This window comes from Phyllobates terribilis, unplaced genomic scaffold, assembly GCF_046119375.1.
Source record: "Phyllobates terribilis strain yellow unplaced genomic scaffold, ASM4611937v1 Scaffold_1__5_contigs__length_1240528914, whole genome shotgun sequence".
In the NCBI taxonomy this organism is placed as follows: domain Eukaryota; kingdom Metazoa; phylum Chordata; class Amphibia; order Anura; family Dendrobatidae; genus Phyllobates; species Phyllobates terribilis.
In genome coordinates this window covers 295,996,439-296,017,403 of record NW_027362761.1, presented here as the reverse complement: position 1 = coordinate 296,017,403, position 20,965 = coordinate 295,996,439, and the positions used below count along the sequence as shown (strand labels likewise).

Below are 20,965 nucleotides of genomic sequence, written 5' to 3'. Positions count from 1 at the left end.
TTAGGTCGTCATATTGAATATGTTGTCATTAGTGTTGAGCGCAAGTGCTCACTACTTGAGTTTGAATTTGTTGCTTGGGTATGCACTGAGTATTGCGAGTGCTCAAGTGACATACTCGAGTCCCCGCCTCACATGTTTTGCGACTGTTAGACACTCAAAAAAAACATGCTGGAATTGCCAGTGCATGGCAGGCAATCCTCGCGTGTTATTTTGGATGTATAACAGCCGCAAAATGTGTGATGTGGGGACTTAAGCATTTTACTCGAGCAGCCGCGACACTCTGTATATACCCGAGCACCCGATGCAAACTCAAGTAGCGAGCACTTGCGCTCAACACTAGTCATCGTATCGTCGTCATTTTTTTTTTCTTTACTTTTGAAAAAATCCCAACCCCAGCACAACCCAAATCCTAACCCCAACCCTAACGGCAAAGAATGGAAAAAAATATTAGTTTTTTATTTTATAATTTTTTATCTAAGTAAGGGTCTGACAAAGGGGGAATTGATTTACTTTCACAGTGATCAAAAGGAACCAATAGGAGTTGTTTGGACACACCTTCTCATTTAAAGATTTTTCTGTATTTTCATGACTATGAAAATTGTACATTCACACTGAAGGCATCAAAACTATGAATTAACACATGTGGAATTATATACTTAACAAAAAAGTGTGAAACAACTGAAAATATGTCTTACATTCTAGGTTCTTCAAAGTAGCCACCTTTTGCTTTGATGAGTGCTTTGCACTCTCTTGGCATTCTCTTGATGAGCTTCCAGAGGTAGTCACCGGAAATGGTCTCCCAACAATCTTGAAGGAGTTCCCAGAGATGCTTAGCACTTGTTGGCCCTTTTGCCTTCACTCTGCGGTCCAGCTCACCCCAAACCATCTCGATTGGGTTCAGGTCTGGTGACTGTGGAGGCCAGGTCATCTGGCGTAGCACCCCATCACTCTCCTTCTTGGTCAAATAGCCCTTACACAGCCTGGAGGTGTGTTTGGGGTCATTGTCCTGTTGAAAAATAAATGATGGTCCAACTAAACGCAAACCGGATGGAATAGCATTCCGCTGCAAGATGCTGTGGTAGCCATGCTGGTTCAGTATGCCTTCAATTTTGAATAAATCCCCAACAGTGTCACCAGCAAAGCACCCCCACACCATCACACCTCCTCCTCCATGCTTCACAGTGGGAACCAGGCATGTAGAGTCCATCCGTTCACCTTTTCTGCATCGCACAAAGACACGGTGGTTGGACTCATCAGACCAAAGCACAGATTTCCACTGGTCTAATGTCCATTCCTTGTGTTCTTTAGCCCAAACAAGTCTCTTCTGCTTGTTGCCTGTCCTTAGCAGTGGTTTCCTAGCAGCTATTTTACCATGAAGGCCTGCTGCACAAAGTCTCCTTTTAACAGTTGTTGAGAGATGTGTCTGATGCTAGAACTCAGTGTGGCACTGACCTGATCTCTAATCTGAGCTGCTGTTAACCTACGATTTCTGAGGCTGGTGATAAACTTATCCTCAGAAGCCGAGGTGACTCTTGGTCTTCCTTTCCTGGGGCGGTCCTCATGTGAGCCAGTTTCTTTGTAGCGCTTGATGGTTTTTGCAACTGCACTTGGGGACACTTTCAAAGTTTTCCCAATTTTTTGGACTGACTGACCTTCATTTCTTAAAGTAATGATGGCCACTCATTTTTCTTTACTTAGCTGTTTTTTTCTTGCCATAATACAAATTCTAACAGTCTATTCAGTAGGACTATCAGCTGTATATCCACCTGACTTCTGCACAACACAACTGATGGTCCCAACCCCATTTACAAGGCAAGAAATCCCACTTATTAAACCTGACAGGGCACACCTGTGAAGTGAAAACCATTTCCGGTGACTACCTCTTGAAGCTCATCAAGAGAATGCCAAGAGTGTGCAAAGCAGTCATCAAAGCAAAAGGTGGCTACTTTGAAGAACCTAGAATATAAGACATATTTTCAGTTGTTTCACACTTTTTTGTTAAGTATATAATTCCACATGTGTTAATTCATAGTTTTGATGCCTTCAGTGTGAATGTACAATTTTCATAGTCATGAAAATACAGAAAAATCTTTAAATGAGAAGGTGTGTCCAAACTTTTGGTCTGTACTGTGTGTGTGTGTGTGTGTGTGTGTGTGTGTGTGTGTGTGCGCGTATATATATATATATGTATATTAGATGGTGGTCCGATTCTAACGCATCGGGTAATCGGGTATTCTAGAATATGTATGCGGCCGACCGGGCGCGACTAATCAGCGAAGCAGAGTTTAAATAGGTTGTGCACTACTTTAAATTAACCCCCCAATGTATCCCCCCGGGGCCCCTAATGAATTTTGTAATTACGTCATGTTGTCAATACTGCTCGTGACAACATCGCTGACCACGCGGCAAGTGTGAAGGGAGGACCGGGGAGCGAGGCCGCCGGTAGGGGTACTTCTGCTGCGAGCAGCATCTCCCGGCTGCGTCGCCGCTGATCTCCCGATGGTGGCCTGCGTGTTTCAAATCCGGCGCCAATTCGCGGCCAAACTGCGCTCGTTGCTGATTGGTGCCGACCGCGACCAATCAGGACAGCGGTGTTTTAAATTTCGCGCCAATATCGCTGATTGGTGCCGACCGCGACCAATCAGGACAGCGGTGTGTTAAATTTCGCGCCAATATCGCTGATTGGTCGCGGCCGGCGCCGGTCATCTCCCGGCTGCATCGCTGCTGACCTCCGTGCGGCAGATGAGCCGCTAACGGCCGCCATCTTGTTCTGAAATCCCGCGTCGCTGATTGGCCGCAGCTGGACCAATCAGCGACGCGGGATTTCCTGGACGGACAGACAGACGGGATAAGCCGATTATATAGTAGATAGAGATATATATAGATATATATATACAGTACAGACCAAAAGTTTGGACACACCTTCTCATTTAAAGATTTTTCTGTATTTTCATGACTATGAATATTGTACATTCACACTGAAGGCATCAAAACTATGAATTACCACATGTGGAATTATATACTTAACAAAAAAGTGTGAAACAACTGAAAATATGTCTTATATTCTAGGTTCTTCACAGTAGCCACCTTTTGCTTTGATGGCTGCTTTGCACACTCTTGGCATTCTCTTGATGAGCTTCTAGAGATAGTCACCGGAAATGGTCTTCACTTCACAGGTGTGCCCTGTCAGGTTTAATAAGTGGGATTTCTTGCCTTATAAATGGGGTTGGGACCATCAGTTGTGTTGTGCAGAAGTCTGGTGGATACACAGCTGATAGTCGTACTGAATAGACTGTTAGAATTTGTATTATGGCAAGAAAATAGCAGCTAAGTAAAGAAAAACGAGTGGCCATCATTACTTTAAGAAATGAAGGTCAGTCAGTGCGAAAAATTGGGCAAACTTTAAAAGTGTCCCCAAGTGCAGTTGCAAAAACCAAAAATCGCTACAAAGAAACTGGCTCACATGAGGACCGCCCCAGGAAAGGAAGACCAAGAGTCACCTCTGCTTCTGAGGATAAGTTTATCCGAGTCACCAGCCTCAGAAATCGCAGGTTAACAGCAGCTCAGATTAGAGACCAGGTCAATGCCACACAGAGTTCTAGCAGCAGACACATCTCTACAACAACTGTTAAGTGGAGACTTTGTGCAGCAGGCCTTCATGGTAAAATAGCTGCTAGGAAACCACTGCTAAGGACAGGCAACAAGCAGAAGAGACTTGTTTGGGCTAAAGAACACAATGAACGGACATTAGACCAATGGAAATCTGTGCTTTGGTCTGATGAGTCCAAATTTGAGATCTTTGGTTCCAACCACCGTGTCTTTGTGCGACGCAGGAAAGGTGAACGGATGGCTTCTACATGCCTGGTTCCCACCGTGAAGCATGGAGGAGGAGGTGTGATGGTGTGGGGGTGCTTTGCTGGTGACACTGTTGGGGATTTATTCTAAATTGAAGGCATACTGAACCAGCATGGCTACCACAGCATCTTGCAGCGGCATGCTATTCCATCCGGTTTGCGTTTAGTTGGACCATCATTTATTTTTCAACAGGGAAATGACCCCAAACAACCTCCAGGCTGTGTAAGGGCTATTTGACCAAGGAGGAGAGTGATGGGGGGCTACGCCAGATGACCTGGCCTCCACAGTCACCAGACCTGACCCCAATCGAGATGGTTTGGGGTGAGCTGGACCGTAGAGTGAAGGCAAAAGGGCCAACAAGTGCTAAGCATCTCTGGGAACTCCTTCAAGATTGTTGGAAGACCATTTCCGGTGACTACCTCCTGAAGCTCATCAAGAGAATGCCAAGAGTGTGCAAAGCAGTCATCAAAGCAAAAGGTGGCTACTCTGAAGAACCTAGAATATAAGACATATTTTCAGTTGTTTCACACTTTTTTGTTAAGTATATAATTCCACATGTATTAATTCATAGTTTTGATGCCTTCAGTGTGAATGTACAATTTTCATAGTCATGAAAATACAGAAAAATCTTTAAATGAGAAGGTGTGTCCAAACTTTTGGTCTGTACTGTATGTATATATATATATATATATATATATATATATATATATATATATATATATATATATATATTTATATTATAATATAGATATACACTACCGTTCAAAAGTTTGGGGTCACCCAGACAATTTTTGTGTTTTCCATGAAAACTCATACTTTTATTTATCAAATCAGTTGCAAAATGATTAGAAAAAATAGTCCAGACATTGACAAGGGTAGAAATAATGATTTTTATTAGAAAGAATAATTTTCTCCTTCAAACTTTGCTGTCGTCAAAGAATGCTCCCTTTGCAGCAATTACAGCATTGCAGACCTTTGGGATTCTAGCTGTTAATTTGCTGAGGTAATCTTGAGAAATTTCACCTCATGCTTTCTGAAGCCCCTTCCACAACTTGGATTGGCTTGATGGGCACTTTTTGCGTACCAGACGGTCAAGCTGTTCCCTCTCAACGGGGTTGAGATCTGGTGACTGCACTGGCCACTCCATTACCGATAGAATTCCAGCTGCCTGCTTCTTCCCTAAATAGTTCATGCATAATTTGGAGGTGTGCTTAGGGTCATTGTCCTGTTGCAGGATGAAATTGGCTCCAATCAAGTGCTGTCCACAGGGTATGGCATGCCGTTGCAAAATGGAGTGATAGCCTTCCTTATTCAAAATCCCATTTACCTTGTACAAAAATCCCACTTTACCAGCACCAAAGCAACCCCAGACCATCTCATTACCTCCACCATGCTTGACAGATGGCGTCAGGCACTCTTCCAGCATATTTTCAGTTCTGCATCTCACAAATGTTCTTCTTTGTGATCCAAACACCTCAAACTTTGATTCGTCTGTCCAAAAAACTTTTTTCCTGTCTTCCTCTATCCAATGTCTGTGTTCTTTTGCCCATATTAATCTTTTCCTTTTATTAGCCAGTCTCAGATATGGCTTTTCCTTTGCCACTTTGCCCTGAAGGCCAGCATCCCGGAATCGCCTCTTCACTGTAGACGTTGACACTGGCATTTTGCGTGTACTATTTAATGAAGCTAAGCTGCTAGTTGAGGAGCTGTGTCGATTTCTCAAACTAGAGACTCTAATGTACTTGTCTTGTTGCTCAGTTGTGCAGCGGGGCCTCCCACTTCTCTTTCTACTCTGGTTAGAGCCTGTTTGTGCTCTGCTCTGAAGGGAGTAGTAGACACAGTTGTACGAAAACTTCAGTTTCTTGGCAATTTCTCGCATGGAATAGCCTTCATTTCTAAGAATAAGAATAGACTGTCGAGTTTCACATAAAAGTTCTCTTTTTCTGACCATTTTGAGAGTTTCATAGAACAAACAAATGTAATGCTCCAGATTCTCAACTAGCTCAAAGGAAGGTCAATTTTATAGCTTCTCAAATCAGCCAAACCGTTTTCAGCTGGGCTAACATACTTGTGCAAGGGTTTTCTAGGGTTTTCTAAACATCCATTAGCCTTCTTACACAGTTAGCAAACACAATGTGCCATTAAAACACTGGAGTGGTGGTTGTTGGAAATGGGCCTCTATACACCTATGTAGATATTGCACTAGAAACATGATGTTTGCAGCTAGAATAGTAATTTACCACATTAACAATGTATAGAGTGTATTTCTGATTCATTTAATGTTAGTTTCATTGAAAAAAAAATGTGCTTTTCTTTAAAAAATAATGAAATTTCTAAATGACCCCAAACTTTTGAACGGTAGTGTATGTATGTATGTATGTATGTGTATGTATGTATGTGTGTATATATGTATGTATGTATGTATGTATGTGTATGTGTGTATATATATATATATATATATATGACGGCAGGACGGATCAGGAGATCTGAGGTACGACTGAGATTTCGGTTGGGCTCGGGGGGGGGGGGGGGGGCATTGGTTTTGTCTTCTCTGACATGGAGGGGCACTACAGCCTTTTTCCCGATCGCCATTTTTAAAACGGCAATGAGGGAATAAGGCCGACGTTTTAATGAATATCGGTTGCAGTTAATGGGTTAAGTAACTTTGCAATGCCTTCCCTTTCACATTTTAGCTATAATGTTTTTCTTTGAACTACTTAAACCTAGTAAGGTAACTTTTCTGCTTTGACCTTCTTGTGGTTTGTTTGTATCACAGACATTCATGAGACAATTATTTTTTGTTAAATGGTCCCTTTGAAAATCATCTGCTCACAAGTTATGCCATTCTCCAGTAATCTTTGGTATAACTTAGCAGTAAGTCTCTAATTTCCCTACACTGCCACCACAGGAGAAAAGATGCATTGCATGTTGCCCATTGAAATCAGTGAGGTAGAATGCTAGGATATTCTTCTGATTTTCGCATTCTACCCTCATCATACACATGGTCAGTAATCCATCAAAATCACTTACCAGACAGCGGAGAAACTCGCCATACTTGTTTCAATCATTTATCCACAATCTACTAGAAAACTGCCTGCCAGGATAAAATATACCATATAGGTAACGGTGGCTCTAAATATTAGGTAGCAGGGGCCTATCGGTTACCTTTTTCACCTCCCCCATAAATGTGCATTACATTGGTTCATATTCTGTTAGAGCAAAGAATTGGGTATGTTAAAATCTACCTTGGATATTTTTTGATCTGCCCGAATTCTAGACCCATCTGACAGATGAAACCCTTGTTTTTTTTGTTTTTAAAATGGCAAATGATGGTCGAAATTTAGGCAGTCATGTCATACACGTATTTTAAACTACGGCCAAAATGTTCCAACCTTGCATGTTACATGCTTGGCACACACAAGTCTACCATGGGGAATAGTTCACTTAATATTGTGTGTATGTGGCTGCTTTTCTTCTCTTTTTGAGAACCATCCAGAGAGCCAAGTGTGATCATGCCTTTGATCTAATATATTGCTGTGGGGAAAATAAGTATTTGATACACTGCCGATTTTGCAAGTTTTCCCACCTACAAAGAATGGAGAGGTCTGTAACTTTTATCGTAGGTACACTTCAACTGTGAGAGACAGTGAATATTAATTTTCCTTAATAGAGCGCACAGTGTTAGCCGCAGCCGCCGGCTTCCTGCGCAATCACTTGTGCCCCCTATTAAACAGAATGAATATTCACTGCTCCCCACACCCATGGGATATTCATTCTCTTTAATAACGAGCACACGTGATCGCCCAGCCACTGCAGGAGCCAGCTAACACTGTGCGTGCTATTAAGGAAAATGAATATTCATGGCAGTGACGTCATGCGCTACTCACACACTGTGATCAGCTGTTGGCATCAGAGCAGAACCTTGGAGACCATCAGAGCCTTGGAGAAGAGGGAAGGAAGATGAGTAGAATCTTTTTTTTTTTTTTTTTTTTTTTTTTTTTTAAATTTATGTGTGCAGCAGGATGGGGATGGGGGTGGCATGCATATCAGGGTGGGAGGGCCATGCATACCAGGATGGGGATGGCGGAGGCAATGCATATCAGGATGGGGGGCCATGCATACTGGGATGGGGAAGCCATGCATACCAGGATGGGGATGGCGGAGGCAATGCATATCAGGATGGGGGGGCCATGAATACCAGGATGGGGGGCCTTGCATACCATGATGGGGATGAGGGGGCCTTGCATACCATGATGGGGATGAGGAGGCCATGCATGCCTTGAAGGGAGGGGATGAGGGGGCCATGCATGCCTTGAAGGGAGGGGATGAGGGGGCCATGCATGCCTTGAAGGGAGGGGATGAGGGGGCCATGCATGCCTTGAAGGGAGGGGATGAGGGGGCCATGCATGCCTTGAAGGGAGGGGATGAGGGGGCCATGCATGCCTTGAAGGGAGGGGATGAGGGGGCCGTGCATACCATGATGGGGATGAGGGGGCCTTGCATACCGTGATGGGGATGAGGAGGCCATGCATGCCTTGAAGGGAGGGGATGAGGGGGCCATGCATGCCTTGAAGGGAGGGGATGAGGGGGCCATGCATGCCTTGAAGGGAGGGGATGAGGGGGCCATGCATGCCTTGAAGGGAGGGGATGAGGGGGCCATGCATGCCTTGAAGGGAGGGGATGAGGGGGCCGTGCATACCATGATGGGGATGGGGGGGCTTGCATACCATGATGGGGATGAGGGGGCCATGCGTACCTTGATGGGAGGGGATGAGGGGGCCATGCGTGCCTTGATGGGAGGGGATGAGGGGGCCATGCATGCCTTGAAGGGAAGGGATGACGGGGCCATGCATACCTTGAAGGGAAGGGATGAGGGGCCATGCATGCCTTGAAGGGAGGGGATGAGAGGGCCATGCATACCTTGAAGGGAGGGGATGAGGGGGCCATGCATACCTGGAAGGGAGGGGATGAGGGGGCCATATATTCCAGAATGGGGGGCCATGTATACCAGGATGGGGATAGGGGCCACGTATATCAGGATGGGGGGCCATATATACCAGGATGGGGGATATTAGTACAGAATTGGGGGACATTACCCCTTTTACAATGTCGCCAGCAGAACCCCTCCTCCATAACAGTGCATCATGACCACATTTTTTGCTTCAATTTTTTTTTCTATTATCCTCCTCTAAAACCTATGTGCGTCTTATAGTCCGAAAAATACAGTATTTACCCCTGAGGGTGGTTTGCACGTTAATGACCAGGCCAATTTTTACAATTCTGACCACTGTCACCTTATGAGGTAATTACTCTGGAACGCTTCAACGGATCCCCCTGATTCTGAGAGCGGTTTTTTCCTGACATATTGTACTGTATAGTGGTAAAATTTGTTCAATATCGCTTGCGTTTATTTATGAAAAAAACGGAAATTTGGCAAAAAATTTTAACATTTTGCAATTTCCAAACTTTGCATTTCCATGCCCTTAAATCAGAGAAATATGTCACACAAAATAGTTAATAAATAACATTTCCCACATGTCTACTTTACATCAGCACAATTTTGGAACCAAAATTTTTTTTTGTTAAGGGTTAAAAGTTGACCAGCGATTTCTCATTTTTCCAACAAAATTTACAAAAACATTTTTTGAGGGGCCTTTATGACTGAAAATACCCAAAAGTGACACCATTCTAAAAACTGCATCCCCTCAAGGTGCTCAAAACCACATTTAAGAAGGTTATTAACCCTTCAGGTGCTTCACAGGAATTTTTGGAATGTGGAAAAAAAATGAACATTTAACTTTTTTCACAAAAATGTTACTTTAGACCCCAATTTTTTTTATTTTCACAAGGGTAACAGGAAACAATGGACCTAAAAATGTGTTGTGTAAATTCTCCTAACGATGCCAATATCCCATATGTGGGGGAAAACCACTATTTGGGCGCACAGCAGGGCTCTGAAGGGAAGGAGTGCCTTTTGACTTTTTGAATGCAAAATTTGCTTGAATAATTAGCGGACGCCATGCCACGTTTGGAGAGCCCCTGATGTGCCTAAACAGTGGAAACCTCCCACAAGTGACACCATTTTGGAAACTAGACCTCTCAGGTAACTTATCTAGATGTGTGGTGAGCACCTTGCACCCCCAGGTGCTTCACAGACGTTTATAACATGGAGCGTGAAAATAAAAAAAAAATCAAACTTTTTCCATAAAAATTATGTTTTCGCCCCAATTTTTTTATTTTCACAACAGTAAGATGAGAAAATGGACCCCAAAAACTTTTGTGCAATTTCTTCTGAGTACGCCGATACCCTATATGTAGGGAAAATACACTGTTTGGGCACACGGCAGGGTTCAGAAGGGAAGGAGCACTGTGTGACTTTTTGAACGCAAAATTGGCTGGAATTGAGAGCGGACGCCATGTCGCTTTTTGAGAGCTCCTGATGCACCTAAATAGTGAAACCCACCCACAAGTGACCCCATTTTGGAAACTACACCCCTCAGGGATTTTATCAAGGGGTATAGTGAACATTTTGAACCCAGAGGTACGACACAGAATTGATAACATTAGGTCATCATATTGAATAAGTTGTCATTAGTCTTGAGCGCAAGTGCTTACTACTTGAATTTGTATCAGGTACTCGGATATGCACCATGTATCGCGGGTACTCGAGTCCCCGCCCCGCATATTTTACTGTTGTTAGACACCCAAAATAAAACATGCGGGGGATCACTCATGCATGGCAGGCAATCCCCGCAAGGTTTTTTGGCCGCAAAGCATATGGGGCGGAGACTCGAGCATATCACTCGAGCACCCGTGATACATGGTGCATATCCAAGCTCTCGATGCAAACTCAAGTAGCGAGCACTTGCGCTCAACACTAGTCATCGTATGTCATCATTTTTTTTTTTTCTTTACTTTTGAAAAAATCCCAACCACAACCCTAACCCTAGAGTTTATTTTTTACTCCTTTCCTCGTGTGATATAAGTGATTAGACGACTTTATTCTTCGGGTCGTTGTGATTACAGAGATACCAGAATCATATCAGGTTTTTATGATTGACAGCTGTCACACAATAAAAGACTCTTTTTTTTTTTTTTTTTTTTTTTTGCAAAAACTAGTTTTTTGCATCACCATATTTTGAGAACTATAATTTTTCCATATTTCGGCCGACGGAGTCATGTGACGGCTTGTTTTTTGTGGGACGAGTTGACGTTTTTATTGGTACCATTTTCAGGCACGTGACATTTTTTGATTGCCTTCTATTACGATTTTTGGGAGGCAGAATAAACAAACCAACATTCTGGAATTTTTTTTTTTTTTTTTTTTATGCCGTTCCGCATGTGGTAAAATTGATAAGGTAGCTTTATTCTTCAGGTCAGTACGTTTACAGCGCTACCACATTTATATAGTTTTTTTATGTTTTGGTGCTTTTATACAATAAAAACTTTTATGCGGGACAAGATGACGTTTTCAGCGGTACCATTTTTATTTACATTCGTCTTTTTGATCGCGTTTTACTCCATTTTTTGCTTGCCAGTATGATGATAAAGCATTGTTTTTTGCTTCGTTTTTTATTTGTTTTACCGTGTTCACTAAATGGGTTAACTAGTGGGATACTTTTATAGGTTTTTACAGAAGCGGTGATACCAAATATGTGTTATTTTTCCATAATATTTATTGATGGGTAAATTATATTTTATTTTTTGGGGATTATTATTATTTATTTTTTTTTTTTTTAAATTTCACTTTTTGACAGTTTTACTACTTTTACACTTTGTCCCACTATGGGACTTTCACTTTTTACAGTGTGATTGGCTGTATAGCATAGGCATGCAGCAGCATCCGTATGCTATATGCAGCCTGTCAGCGCTGCAAGCAAAAGCTACTTTGATCGTGCACTGCGAATGATCAAGGTATCTGTCTGGTGACCTGGATGTTGTGATGATGACATCCGGGTCACCATGACAACTATGGGACCCGGCCTCAGACATCGATCGCAGCATTTCAGGGGTTAATGTGCAGGGAGCAGTGCGGGACCGCTCCTTGCACATAGTACCGGTTGTCAGCTGACTTCCGGTGGCAATCTCGCCCGCACAGCCTCTGTGCGGGCAAAATTGCCATGACGTACTAATACGTATCTGGCTCTTAAGTCATGGGCTAGAAAGGGGTTAAAAATCATACATTGTGATTTTCTGGATTTTTTTTTTTTTAGATTCTGTCTCTCACAGGTACCTACGATAAAAATTACAGACCTCTCCATTCTTTTTAGGTGGGAAAACGTACAAAATTGGCAATGTATCAAATAATTATTTTCTCCACTGTATGATCAGAGATCCAATTCAGAATGTTAATCAAAGATCAGGGAAATGCTTTTACGCCATGACGTTTCCTTATTTTCTGACTCTCATACTAATGATTCTGATTTTGCTGTTGCCCAGGGTTTTATGTGCCGCTTATGTATATTTCATGAAAGTTACTCATTGTTGTCAGTTGTGTACTCTGTGACTTGTTCGTGCAAGTAATAACCGGCCTCCTGGCCATAATCCACTTATACTGGGCGGACATCAGAAGTTCATATGATCTCATGACCCGGGTACGGAGCTGGACACAGTCGTACATTAAGATTAGTCGTTTACAGAACGAAGTATTAGCGAACTAATAATAAAGCTGATGAAATTATATAAAAATGCACCTTACAAATGTGAATAACTTGTTCTTGTTTCCTTCTAGGAGATAACGATACAGATGAATTTACTGGAACTGATTCGCAAATTACAGCAGAAGGAGTCATCGACAAGCAAAACATAGTCCTAATTTCCTGCATGAATTAGACCATATTCTTTCATTGGGTCACAGATGACAGAAGAGGGGGGGGTGACAATGTCTGAAAATCCTACCTTACAAAACTGATGTAAATCTTCATTTCACAACACTCAAGATTATAATGGTTCATAAATTTAGGCATAAACTTGAGTGTACTGTTTTTCTTTGCCCAAGTTCCCTCAGTTTTTCTCTTTTCTGTTGGCTGTAGTCAGAAACTTGTATTACATGATGTATTTTTCAGTATTCTTAATGTGCAAGTTTTATACTTTTTTTTTTTTTTGCCACGTGCTGTCACAGATCATCATCTTCTGTGTTTCATATAAATTCTATGAATTTGTAACGCTGCAAATATTGTATTCCTAATGACTTTTTTTTGTTCTGTTAACATATATCTAGAACACTTTAGACTGGATATAAAACATTAAAATACCTTCTATTGAAATTTCTGCAGAAGAGTCAAATTAATAATTCATATATCATTTCTCTAAATGTCTGTGTATCATTTTTGACATATTTTGCAAGGAAAAAGCACTGTGGCATATAAATTGCAGATACTTGTATAGTGGTTTATAGAACATAGATTATGCATACAGCTGTAGACACAGAAAGCCTTATAGCTATCAGTAAGAGCCCCTATATAGGGGTCTCCCCTATAAATCAACCCTAAGGGCTTATTCACACAACCGTATTTTCATTCCGAGTGCTGTCCTTGAAATAGCACTCAGACCAATATTATTCAATAGGGCAGTGCTGATAAACAATTTTTTCACTGAACATGTGAAAAATATCACAGTTTGCACTAGTTTGTTCCATAAATCGGATGAGACTCACCCATTCAAGTCTATAGGTGAGTAAAAAAAATCGGATGCCATTATAGAGACACAGTACAGCATCTGACTTTTACGGATACATTGCAGTTCTGTAAGACAGGAAACTTTAACTGGTCTTGTAAAGATTAATAGCTGCGGCTGTAATAAACGGAATGTATATGGACCACACACGAAGGACAAGTGAAAAAAAAAAAAATTGGCCCACTTTCTGCTGGATAAAACACTGACCTTGCTTCTTTTCTTTTTTTTTTTCTTTATACTCTCTTGTGAACCTACCCTAAGGCTATGTTCACACACGTTGTGTTTTGCTGCGTATTTTGCAGCAGATTTTTATGCAAATTTTCAGCGGAGTCTAGCAGTACCAGCAAAGCCTATGAGAAACCAGAATTATCTGTTCACACATGTTGCTTTTTGTTTGCGTATTTTCTGCCTTGCTTGCGTATTTGGAAAATAGAGCACGTCACTTCTTTCACAGTTTTTGTAGCGTTTTTTTCACCCTTAGGAATTAATGGGTGGTCAAAAAAACGCACCAAAACCTGCGTTTTTAATGCAGCTGTTTACCTGCCAGAGAAAAGTTAGCAGATTTGCAGCAGGGAAAAAGACGGATTTTGGTAAGACCTTACCTGTAAAATCCTTTTCAGCGAAGGAAGGAAGGGGGAGACACAGATCCATTACTAGTGGGTAGGCGGAGCCCCACAGGATAGTTCACCTCAGATTAGAAAAAGTGACGACCGGCCCCTCCAGTTTAGGCTCCTCCTACTCCCATGTTCCTCAGTCCGTACACAAGCTAAGGAAGAGCAGACAACACCAGCAGAACAACGCAACCCCTTCTGAAAAATCAGAAATGCAAGAGAACAGGTTATGCATATAACAGAAAGAACACACAGTACCAGGCACTACTCACTGGAGCTGACAACTGCAATGAGCTGGCAATGCTGGAACAGAGCCCTAGCGCGCCGACCCCAGTCCCGATGACTGCCATCAGAGAGGAGTCGCGCCGCATCTGGAAAACAATAATACACTTCTGCCCTGGGAGGGTGCTGTCTCCCTTCCTTCCTTCGCTGAAAAGGATTTTACAGGTAAGGTCTTACCAAAATCCGTCTTTCAGCAGCAGAAGGGAAAGAAGGGAGACACAGATCCATTACTAGTGGGACGTCCCAAAGCAGTCCAGAACTCAAGGGTGGGAAACAGTGGCAGAATCGCCAACACCCCAACAACTTAGTCAAGTGCGCAACAAGCGCCGAAAAGGAGATAGAGATAACCTAAACCACCGCCGCCTGCAGGACCCTGCGTCCCAAGGCCGCATCAGCGGAAGCACTCACGTCCACTTTATAAAATTTAGTAAAAGTGTGGACGGAGGGCCAGGTAGCCGCCCGGCAGAGCTGCGCTGCCGAGGCCCCCTGACGAAAAGCCCACGACGAACCAACAGCTCTCGTGGAATGAGCTCGAACCTTAACCGGACAAGGCTCGCCCTTGAGCCGGTACGCCTCCAGGATAGACGAACGTAACCACCGAGCTATAGTGTCCTTGGAAGCCCGCTGACCACGCCGACAACCAGCAGGAATCACAAAAAGAGAGTCCGACTTCCGAAACCCTTGGGTGATTGAAAGATAGAACTTCAATGCTCACACCAAATCCAACGAGTGCAAGTCCCGCTCCTTTGGACTCTTCGGTTTCGGACAGAGGGAGGGCAACACGATATCCTGATTGACGTGGAACCTCGATACCAACTTAGGCAAAAAATCGGGTGCGAAGCACCACACGATGAGAGTGGAATTCCAGGAAAGGGGGCGAGCAAGACAGTGCCGCCAACTCAGAAACCCTTCTCAAGGAGGTGACCGCCACCAGCAAGGCCACCTTCCAAGAAGGCAAGTAAAGCGCAGCTGAATCCAAAGGCTCAAACGGCCCATGTTGAAGAGCCTCCAAGACTAGATTGAGCCGCCAAGGAGCCACAAACGCCCTCCGAGGCGGAAACTGATGTGCAATCCCACGAAAAAACGAACGCACATCTCTGCGCGAGGCAATAGCCTTCCGAAAAAGCACAGACAGTGCAGATACCTGACCCCGCAAGGTACTAACTGCCAGACCCCTTGACCAAACCACATTGCAGAAAGGCTTAAGAAGTTGGGAATGGAAAAAACTCTCGGGTTTCTTGATGAACCAGAACACCATGAATTGAAGGCCTCCCCAGTTCTGTGATAAATCCTAGCCGTAGCTGGACCTCTGGCCGCCAGCAAGGTGGCAATGACATCGGCTGAAAACCCACGACGGGTCAAGATCTCGGTCTCAAGAGCCAAACGAAGAGACTTCAAGTCCGGATGGCGAAAGGGCCCCTGGGTTAACAGGTCCGGACGAAGAGGCAGTGGAAACGGAGGCGCCGCCAGAAGAGACACCAGCGTTGAATACCACGCTCTCCTCGGCCAATCCGGCGCCACCAAAATTGCCGAGATCTGTTCGAGTTTGATCCGCCGGAGCACTAGAGGGAGTAAGCATACCGGCAGAAACACGTAGATCAGCTCGAACTGGTCCCATGGGGCCACTAGAGCATCTACCGCCACAGCTTCCGTGTCCCTGTACCTGGACATGAAGGTCGGGATCCTGGCGTTCAACCTGGATGCCATAAAGTCCACTTGGGGAGTCCGCCAACGGGAGCACAGCAGTGCAAAAACTTCCGGATGAAGGCTCCATTCTTCGGAATCCACCTGCTCCCGACTGAGGAAGTCCGCCGTGATATTCAGCGCTCCTGGGATGTGAATCGCAGATATGGCTGGAACCCTGGACTCGGCCCAAACCAGGATCCGAGAGACCTCCATCATGAGTCTGGAACTCCTCGTCCCGCCCTGATGGTTGATATACGCAACAGCTGTCGCATTGTCCGTCTGAATCCGGACCGGCAGACCGCTCAAAGGGACCGTCCAATGTCGGAGACAGAGAAAAAATTCTCTCAACTCCAGGATGTTGATCGGCAGAGACGACTCCTCTGACGACCAGACCCCATGAACCCAGAGATCGTTCCAACCCCCCCCCCCCCCCCCAGCCAGACAGGCTGGCATCGGTGGTAAAGACCGACCACCGTGGGAGGAGGAAGGATTTCCCCAGGGATAAGGCCTCCGAACGTAACCACCATCCAAGAGACTCTCGCACCCTGCGGGAGATACCGACACAGCGATCCAGCGAAGCTGGCGATCGATCCCAACGGGTCTGAATAAGAACTTGGAGACCCCGGGAATAAAATTGTGCAAACGGTACTGCTTCCATTGCCGCCACCATCTGACCCATAAGGCGCATACACTCCCGAAGGGACATCGTCATCGCCGACCTCATAGCCTGGACATGGTGACGAAGGTTCGCTTGTTTGTCCGGAGGTAGGGACACCGCTGCCCGTACCGTGTCGAAATGCATCCCCAAGAACAGGATTGACTGCGAAGGCTCCAAAGATGACTTCTTCCAATTGACCAGCCAGCCGAAGTCCTCCAGGTGCTGAAGGGAGAGATCGGGGGCTGTCACCGCCTCCTCCGCTGTGGGCGACACAATTAACAGGTCGACCAGGTAGGGGAGAATTGCAACTCCTTGCCTTCGAAGGAGCGCCAAAAGCGGCGCCAGAATCTTTGTAAAAACCCTGGGTGCCGAGGCCAACCCGAATGGTAGGGCCACAAACTGGTAATGGGCCTGACCTATGGCGAAACGCAGGAAACGCTGGTGAGCCCTGCCGATAGGGACATGCAAATAGGCATCGCAGATGTCGATCGACACCAAGACATCGTACTGCGACAGGGCCGCCACGACAGAGCGAAGAGACTCCCTACGGAATTTCCGGGTCCGGACATAAAAATTCAAATACTTGAGGTCCAGAATGGGGCGAAACTTTTCCTCCTTTTTGGGGACCACAAAAAGGTTGGAGTAAAACCCCCTTTCCCGGTCCTCCGGAGGAACCGGAACCACCACACCCTGCTGCAGAAGAGTGTCGATCTCCCGCAGCAGTGCGGCAGCCAGCTTAGGCTCGGACGGGATGCGTGACTGGCGAAACCTGTCCGGGAGTCGAGAATGAAACTCTATGAAATAGCCTGCCGACATAACCCGCGTCACCCAGGCGTCCGATACGTGGGACGCCCAAAACGACCCGAATTGTAGCAGACGACCTCCCACCCGAGAGCCCTCGGGTGGGTTCCTGGCGTCAGTCCGCCTTATCGGTCTTTTTGTCAACCTCCCGTTTGTCCTGACGGAAGTGTTGTTTCCAGGGAGTACGGGATTTCTGGGTGGTCTTTTTCCCGGAAGACGAGGGACGACCCGATCTCCAAGAGGGCTGACGGAACCGCCCCCTGGGCCGAAAGGACCGGCGACCACTACCTGCAATTGACTTGCCAGACGTAGAAGCCGCTACCTTCCCCTGCGGCAAAGCCGAATCCTTGGCCTTTGCCTTGGCAATCAGCTCCGTGAGGTCTGAACCAAAAAGCTGACCGCCCTTGTACGCCAGACTCAGCAAACCTTGTTTGGATACTGCGTCTCCAGTCCACTGTTTAAGCCACAGTCCTCTCCTGACTGTGACGGCCGAGGATTGAGCCCTGGACAGAACCGAAGTAGTATCCAGCACTGCGTCCCTGCCATATCGGGCCGCCTCTTCCAAAAGCTGGAAGAGTCTTTCCACTTCAGACGGCGGATCCAACCACCGCAGAGAAGCCTCACCAGCCCACATGGCCCCCGAGGCCGCACGGAGTCCATGACCCGCGGCCTCGTAGATGGAACTCGCCGCTAACTCTGTCCTTCTGGCTAGTGGTTCCTGCAGACTCGCCTTCCCTTTAACAGGAAGCAAGGAGGATTTGCTCAGCTGAGACAATGGCACGTCCGCTACAGGAGAGGGGACCCAATTAGCGATCGTCTCCGTGGAGCAGGGATACAGGGCATCAAAGAACCGCAACCCCTGGAAGCGTTTATCCGGACACAGGCGTTCTTTCTCCACCGCCTCGTTAAGTTCATCATGCGCCGGCAGTGTCGAACGAGCCCGACGCGACTCCTGATACAGACGGGCCGACTTGCCAGGCCTCGTCCCTCTTCAGACAGCTGTAACGCTTCCCGCATGGCTCCAATAAGAGCATCCACGCGGCCCGAAAGCGAAGCAGAGCGACCCTGCCGATCCTCTTCATCAGAATCGGAGATCTCACCAGCATAGCTTGTCGGTGATTCCGAAGCCTCCGATGCGCTGCGCGGAGGAGACAGCGCCACCACAGGCCTGTGGTGCTTCCTGCCTCGTGACGCCGGATGGGACTTAGCTGATACCCAATGACCCAGGAGGTTAGACAGCCTGTCTATGGAGCGAGTGAGCGCCTCCACTTTAACATCACTGGGACCCCCGACAAGTGTCGAACCTGACGCCGTCGAAGACTCCGGCGCATCAGATACTCGTGACCGATCCTGAAGCGGGCCGGGAGAGAGGTCCACGCCCCCTGGACCCTGATCCGACATGCCCCCCACGCAGCTGCGAGCGTCGCGGATAAGGCGGTAATAACTCTTTACAATGGGTACAGTAACCGGGAATGTGTGATTCCGTTATCACAGCCTGTTCCCCCACAAAAAATTCACCAAGCACTGAAGGGTTAAAGCTTCTCCTTAGAGGGAGAAAAAAACTACCCCAGCTCTGCAGAACAAAGGTTAACCTATTACAGAAAGGGTTAACTGTTCCGATAAGGCCAGAAGTGACTCACCAGCTGGCCGCGTTGTTCCTGGAGCCTGTGTGTGTGTGAGGGGGGAGCAGGGAGAAGGAGGTAATGCAGAGGGCCCGTGAAGAAGCGGGGGGGCGGGGACAGCTTCAGCGCGCTCTTTTCGGGGCTTCCTGCTTGAGGCTATGATGGCAGGCAGCCAAGAGTGCGAAGCCACGCCCCCCGACACTAACGGAGCCCGCGTTCCTCTGTCCCTGCTCCCCTGCCACCCGGGGAAGAGGAGAGGGCTGTGCATCACCAGCTACTGTTCCCTGTGCTCAGCCAGTCATGGAATCTGCCTGCATGTGGGTCTCTGAGGGTCTTGTGATTCCGGCTCGGGGTGCGGCAGGAAGGAAGCACCCGTCTCCTCAGCAGTCAGGGCCTTACACCGGGGTGCCGTACCCCTCTGCCTGCAAGGACAAAAAGGCAGTCACCATTCTGTCAGTAACAGCTGCAGCCGCTGAAGCACTCCACACACACAGAGGGCACTTACCTAGCTGAGCGCCACAGGGACCCCCAGGGATGTGTGGCGCCACGGCCCTTCGCTACCCCCCACGGCGGAGCGCGCAGGGACCCCACATGAGCGGTGTGCATCTCCGCCAGGGAGCGCCCTGTATCCCCCGGGGACAGCAGGGTTCTGCGGGGACCTCCTTAGGGTGTACGCAGATCCGCCAGGGGAGGGCCAGGGGTCCCAGCAGCGCTGAGACCTCTAGACCACGGGGGGTCCAGGTCTCCTGGTAAAAATAAAAAATTCTTCTGAGGAGCTGCAAAGGCAGCGACTATCCTCTGCGACCTCAAATTTTAGACTGAGGAACATGGGAGTAGGAGTAGCCTAAACTGGAGGGGCCGGTCGTCACTTTTTCTAATCTGAGGTGAACTATCCCTGTGGGGCTCCGCCTACCCGCTAGTAATGGATCTGTGTCTCCCTTCCTTCCCTTCTGCTGCTGAAAAAACGCATGTGTGAACATGGCCTAAGAGTCATTTCGCTGCCAGAGTTTTTCCATAAATCTATATAGATGTACTATGTGCTTTCATGGTGACTCTCGTACAAGTCACCAGTAATAGATACATTTCTCTTATGCAGTAGATACGTCCTATAGATGTGACGGGACTTCCATTCTTTGGTCCCAACTCTTTACTCAGATTAATGTCTATATCCTATTGCTAAAATTAAGATGTGGTTAGTGCTGGAGATGTAAAATCTGCAACTCTGGGGAGCAGAAAACAATATACTCCCTTACTTGGAGCTTCTGTCGCTCCTTTGCCCCTGTCTTTGTGTCACGCAAGGTGTGGAAAAAACTAAGTGCAACACGAAGGGAAGAGGGGGAGGAAGCCCAAACCCTAGGGAAAGGGGGAGTGGAGACCCCTAGGCAGATCTAATATCACCCTGCCTATCCTACCGTCCCTATATAGGTTCCACACCTATCGCCGAGCAGGACCCGAAGCCCTGGATGTCCCTAGAGCTTGGCCCTAGATAGGGAGGGGGAATTGGTGAGCACTGGTCAGGCACCACTACAAACTAAAGACAACAAAGTAGACAAACAAAGGGCATAAACTTAGCTTGAGCAGACACCAGAGGAGAAACACCAGCTGTCCTCCAAGGGCTCCAGAGAAGAAGCTAGCCGACTGCTACTGCTCCAAGCCTGTACATAGAAGTATCACCGGCGATTCCCTGGAGAAAACTGAGTGTTTAACTCCTAGGCAAGGGTGTTTCAATCATCAGCAGGATGGAGGTCATCGCTGGGTCCAAAAGGAAGAAGGAT

The 20,965-nt window shown here is 46.4% G+C and overlaps 1 protein-coding gene across 2 annotated transcripts in view; it reads left to right on the top strand.

Moving 5' to 3' along the window:
- LOC141166895 (protein DGCR6-like) overlaps positions 1–13,093 on the top strand; it is a 45,064-nt gene extending 31,971 nt beyond the window's left edge. Inside the window, exon 6 of one of the 2 annotated variants that reach the window (XM_073654068.1) lies at positions 12,587–13,093. In XM_073654068.1, the coding sequence (XP_073510169.1) occupies positions 12,587–12,664 (78 nt within the window). In that variant the 3' untranslated portion in view covers positions 12,665–13,093. The remainder of the gene's footprint in view (positions 1–12,586) is intronic. The other variant, XM_073654077.1, reaches the window with a different exon arrangement.
- The last annotated feature ends 7,872 nt before the right edge of the window (positions 13,094–20,965 follow it).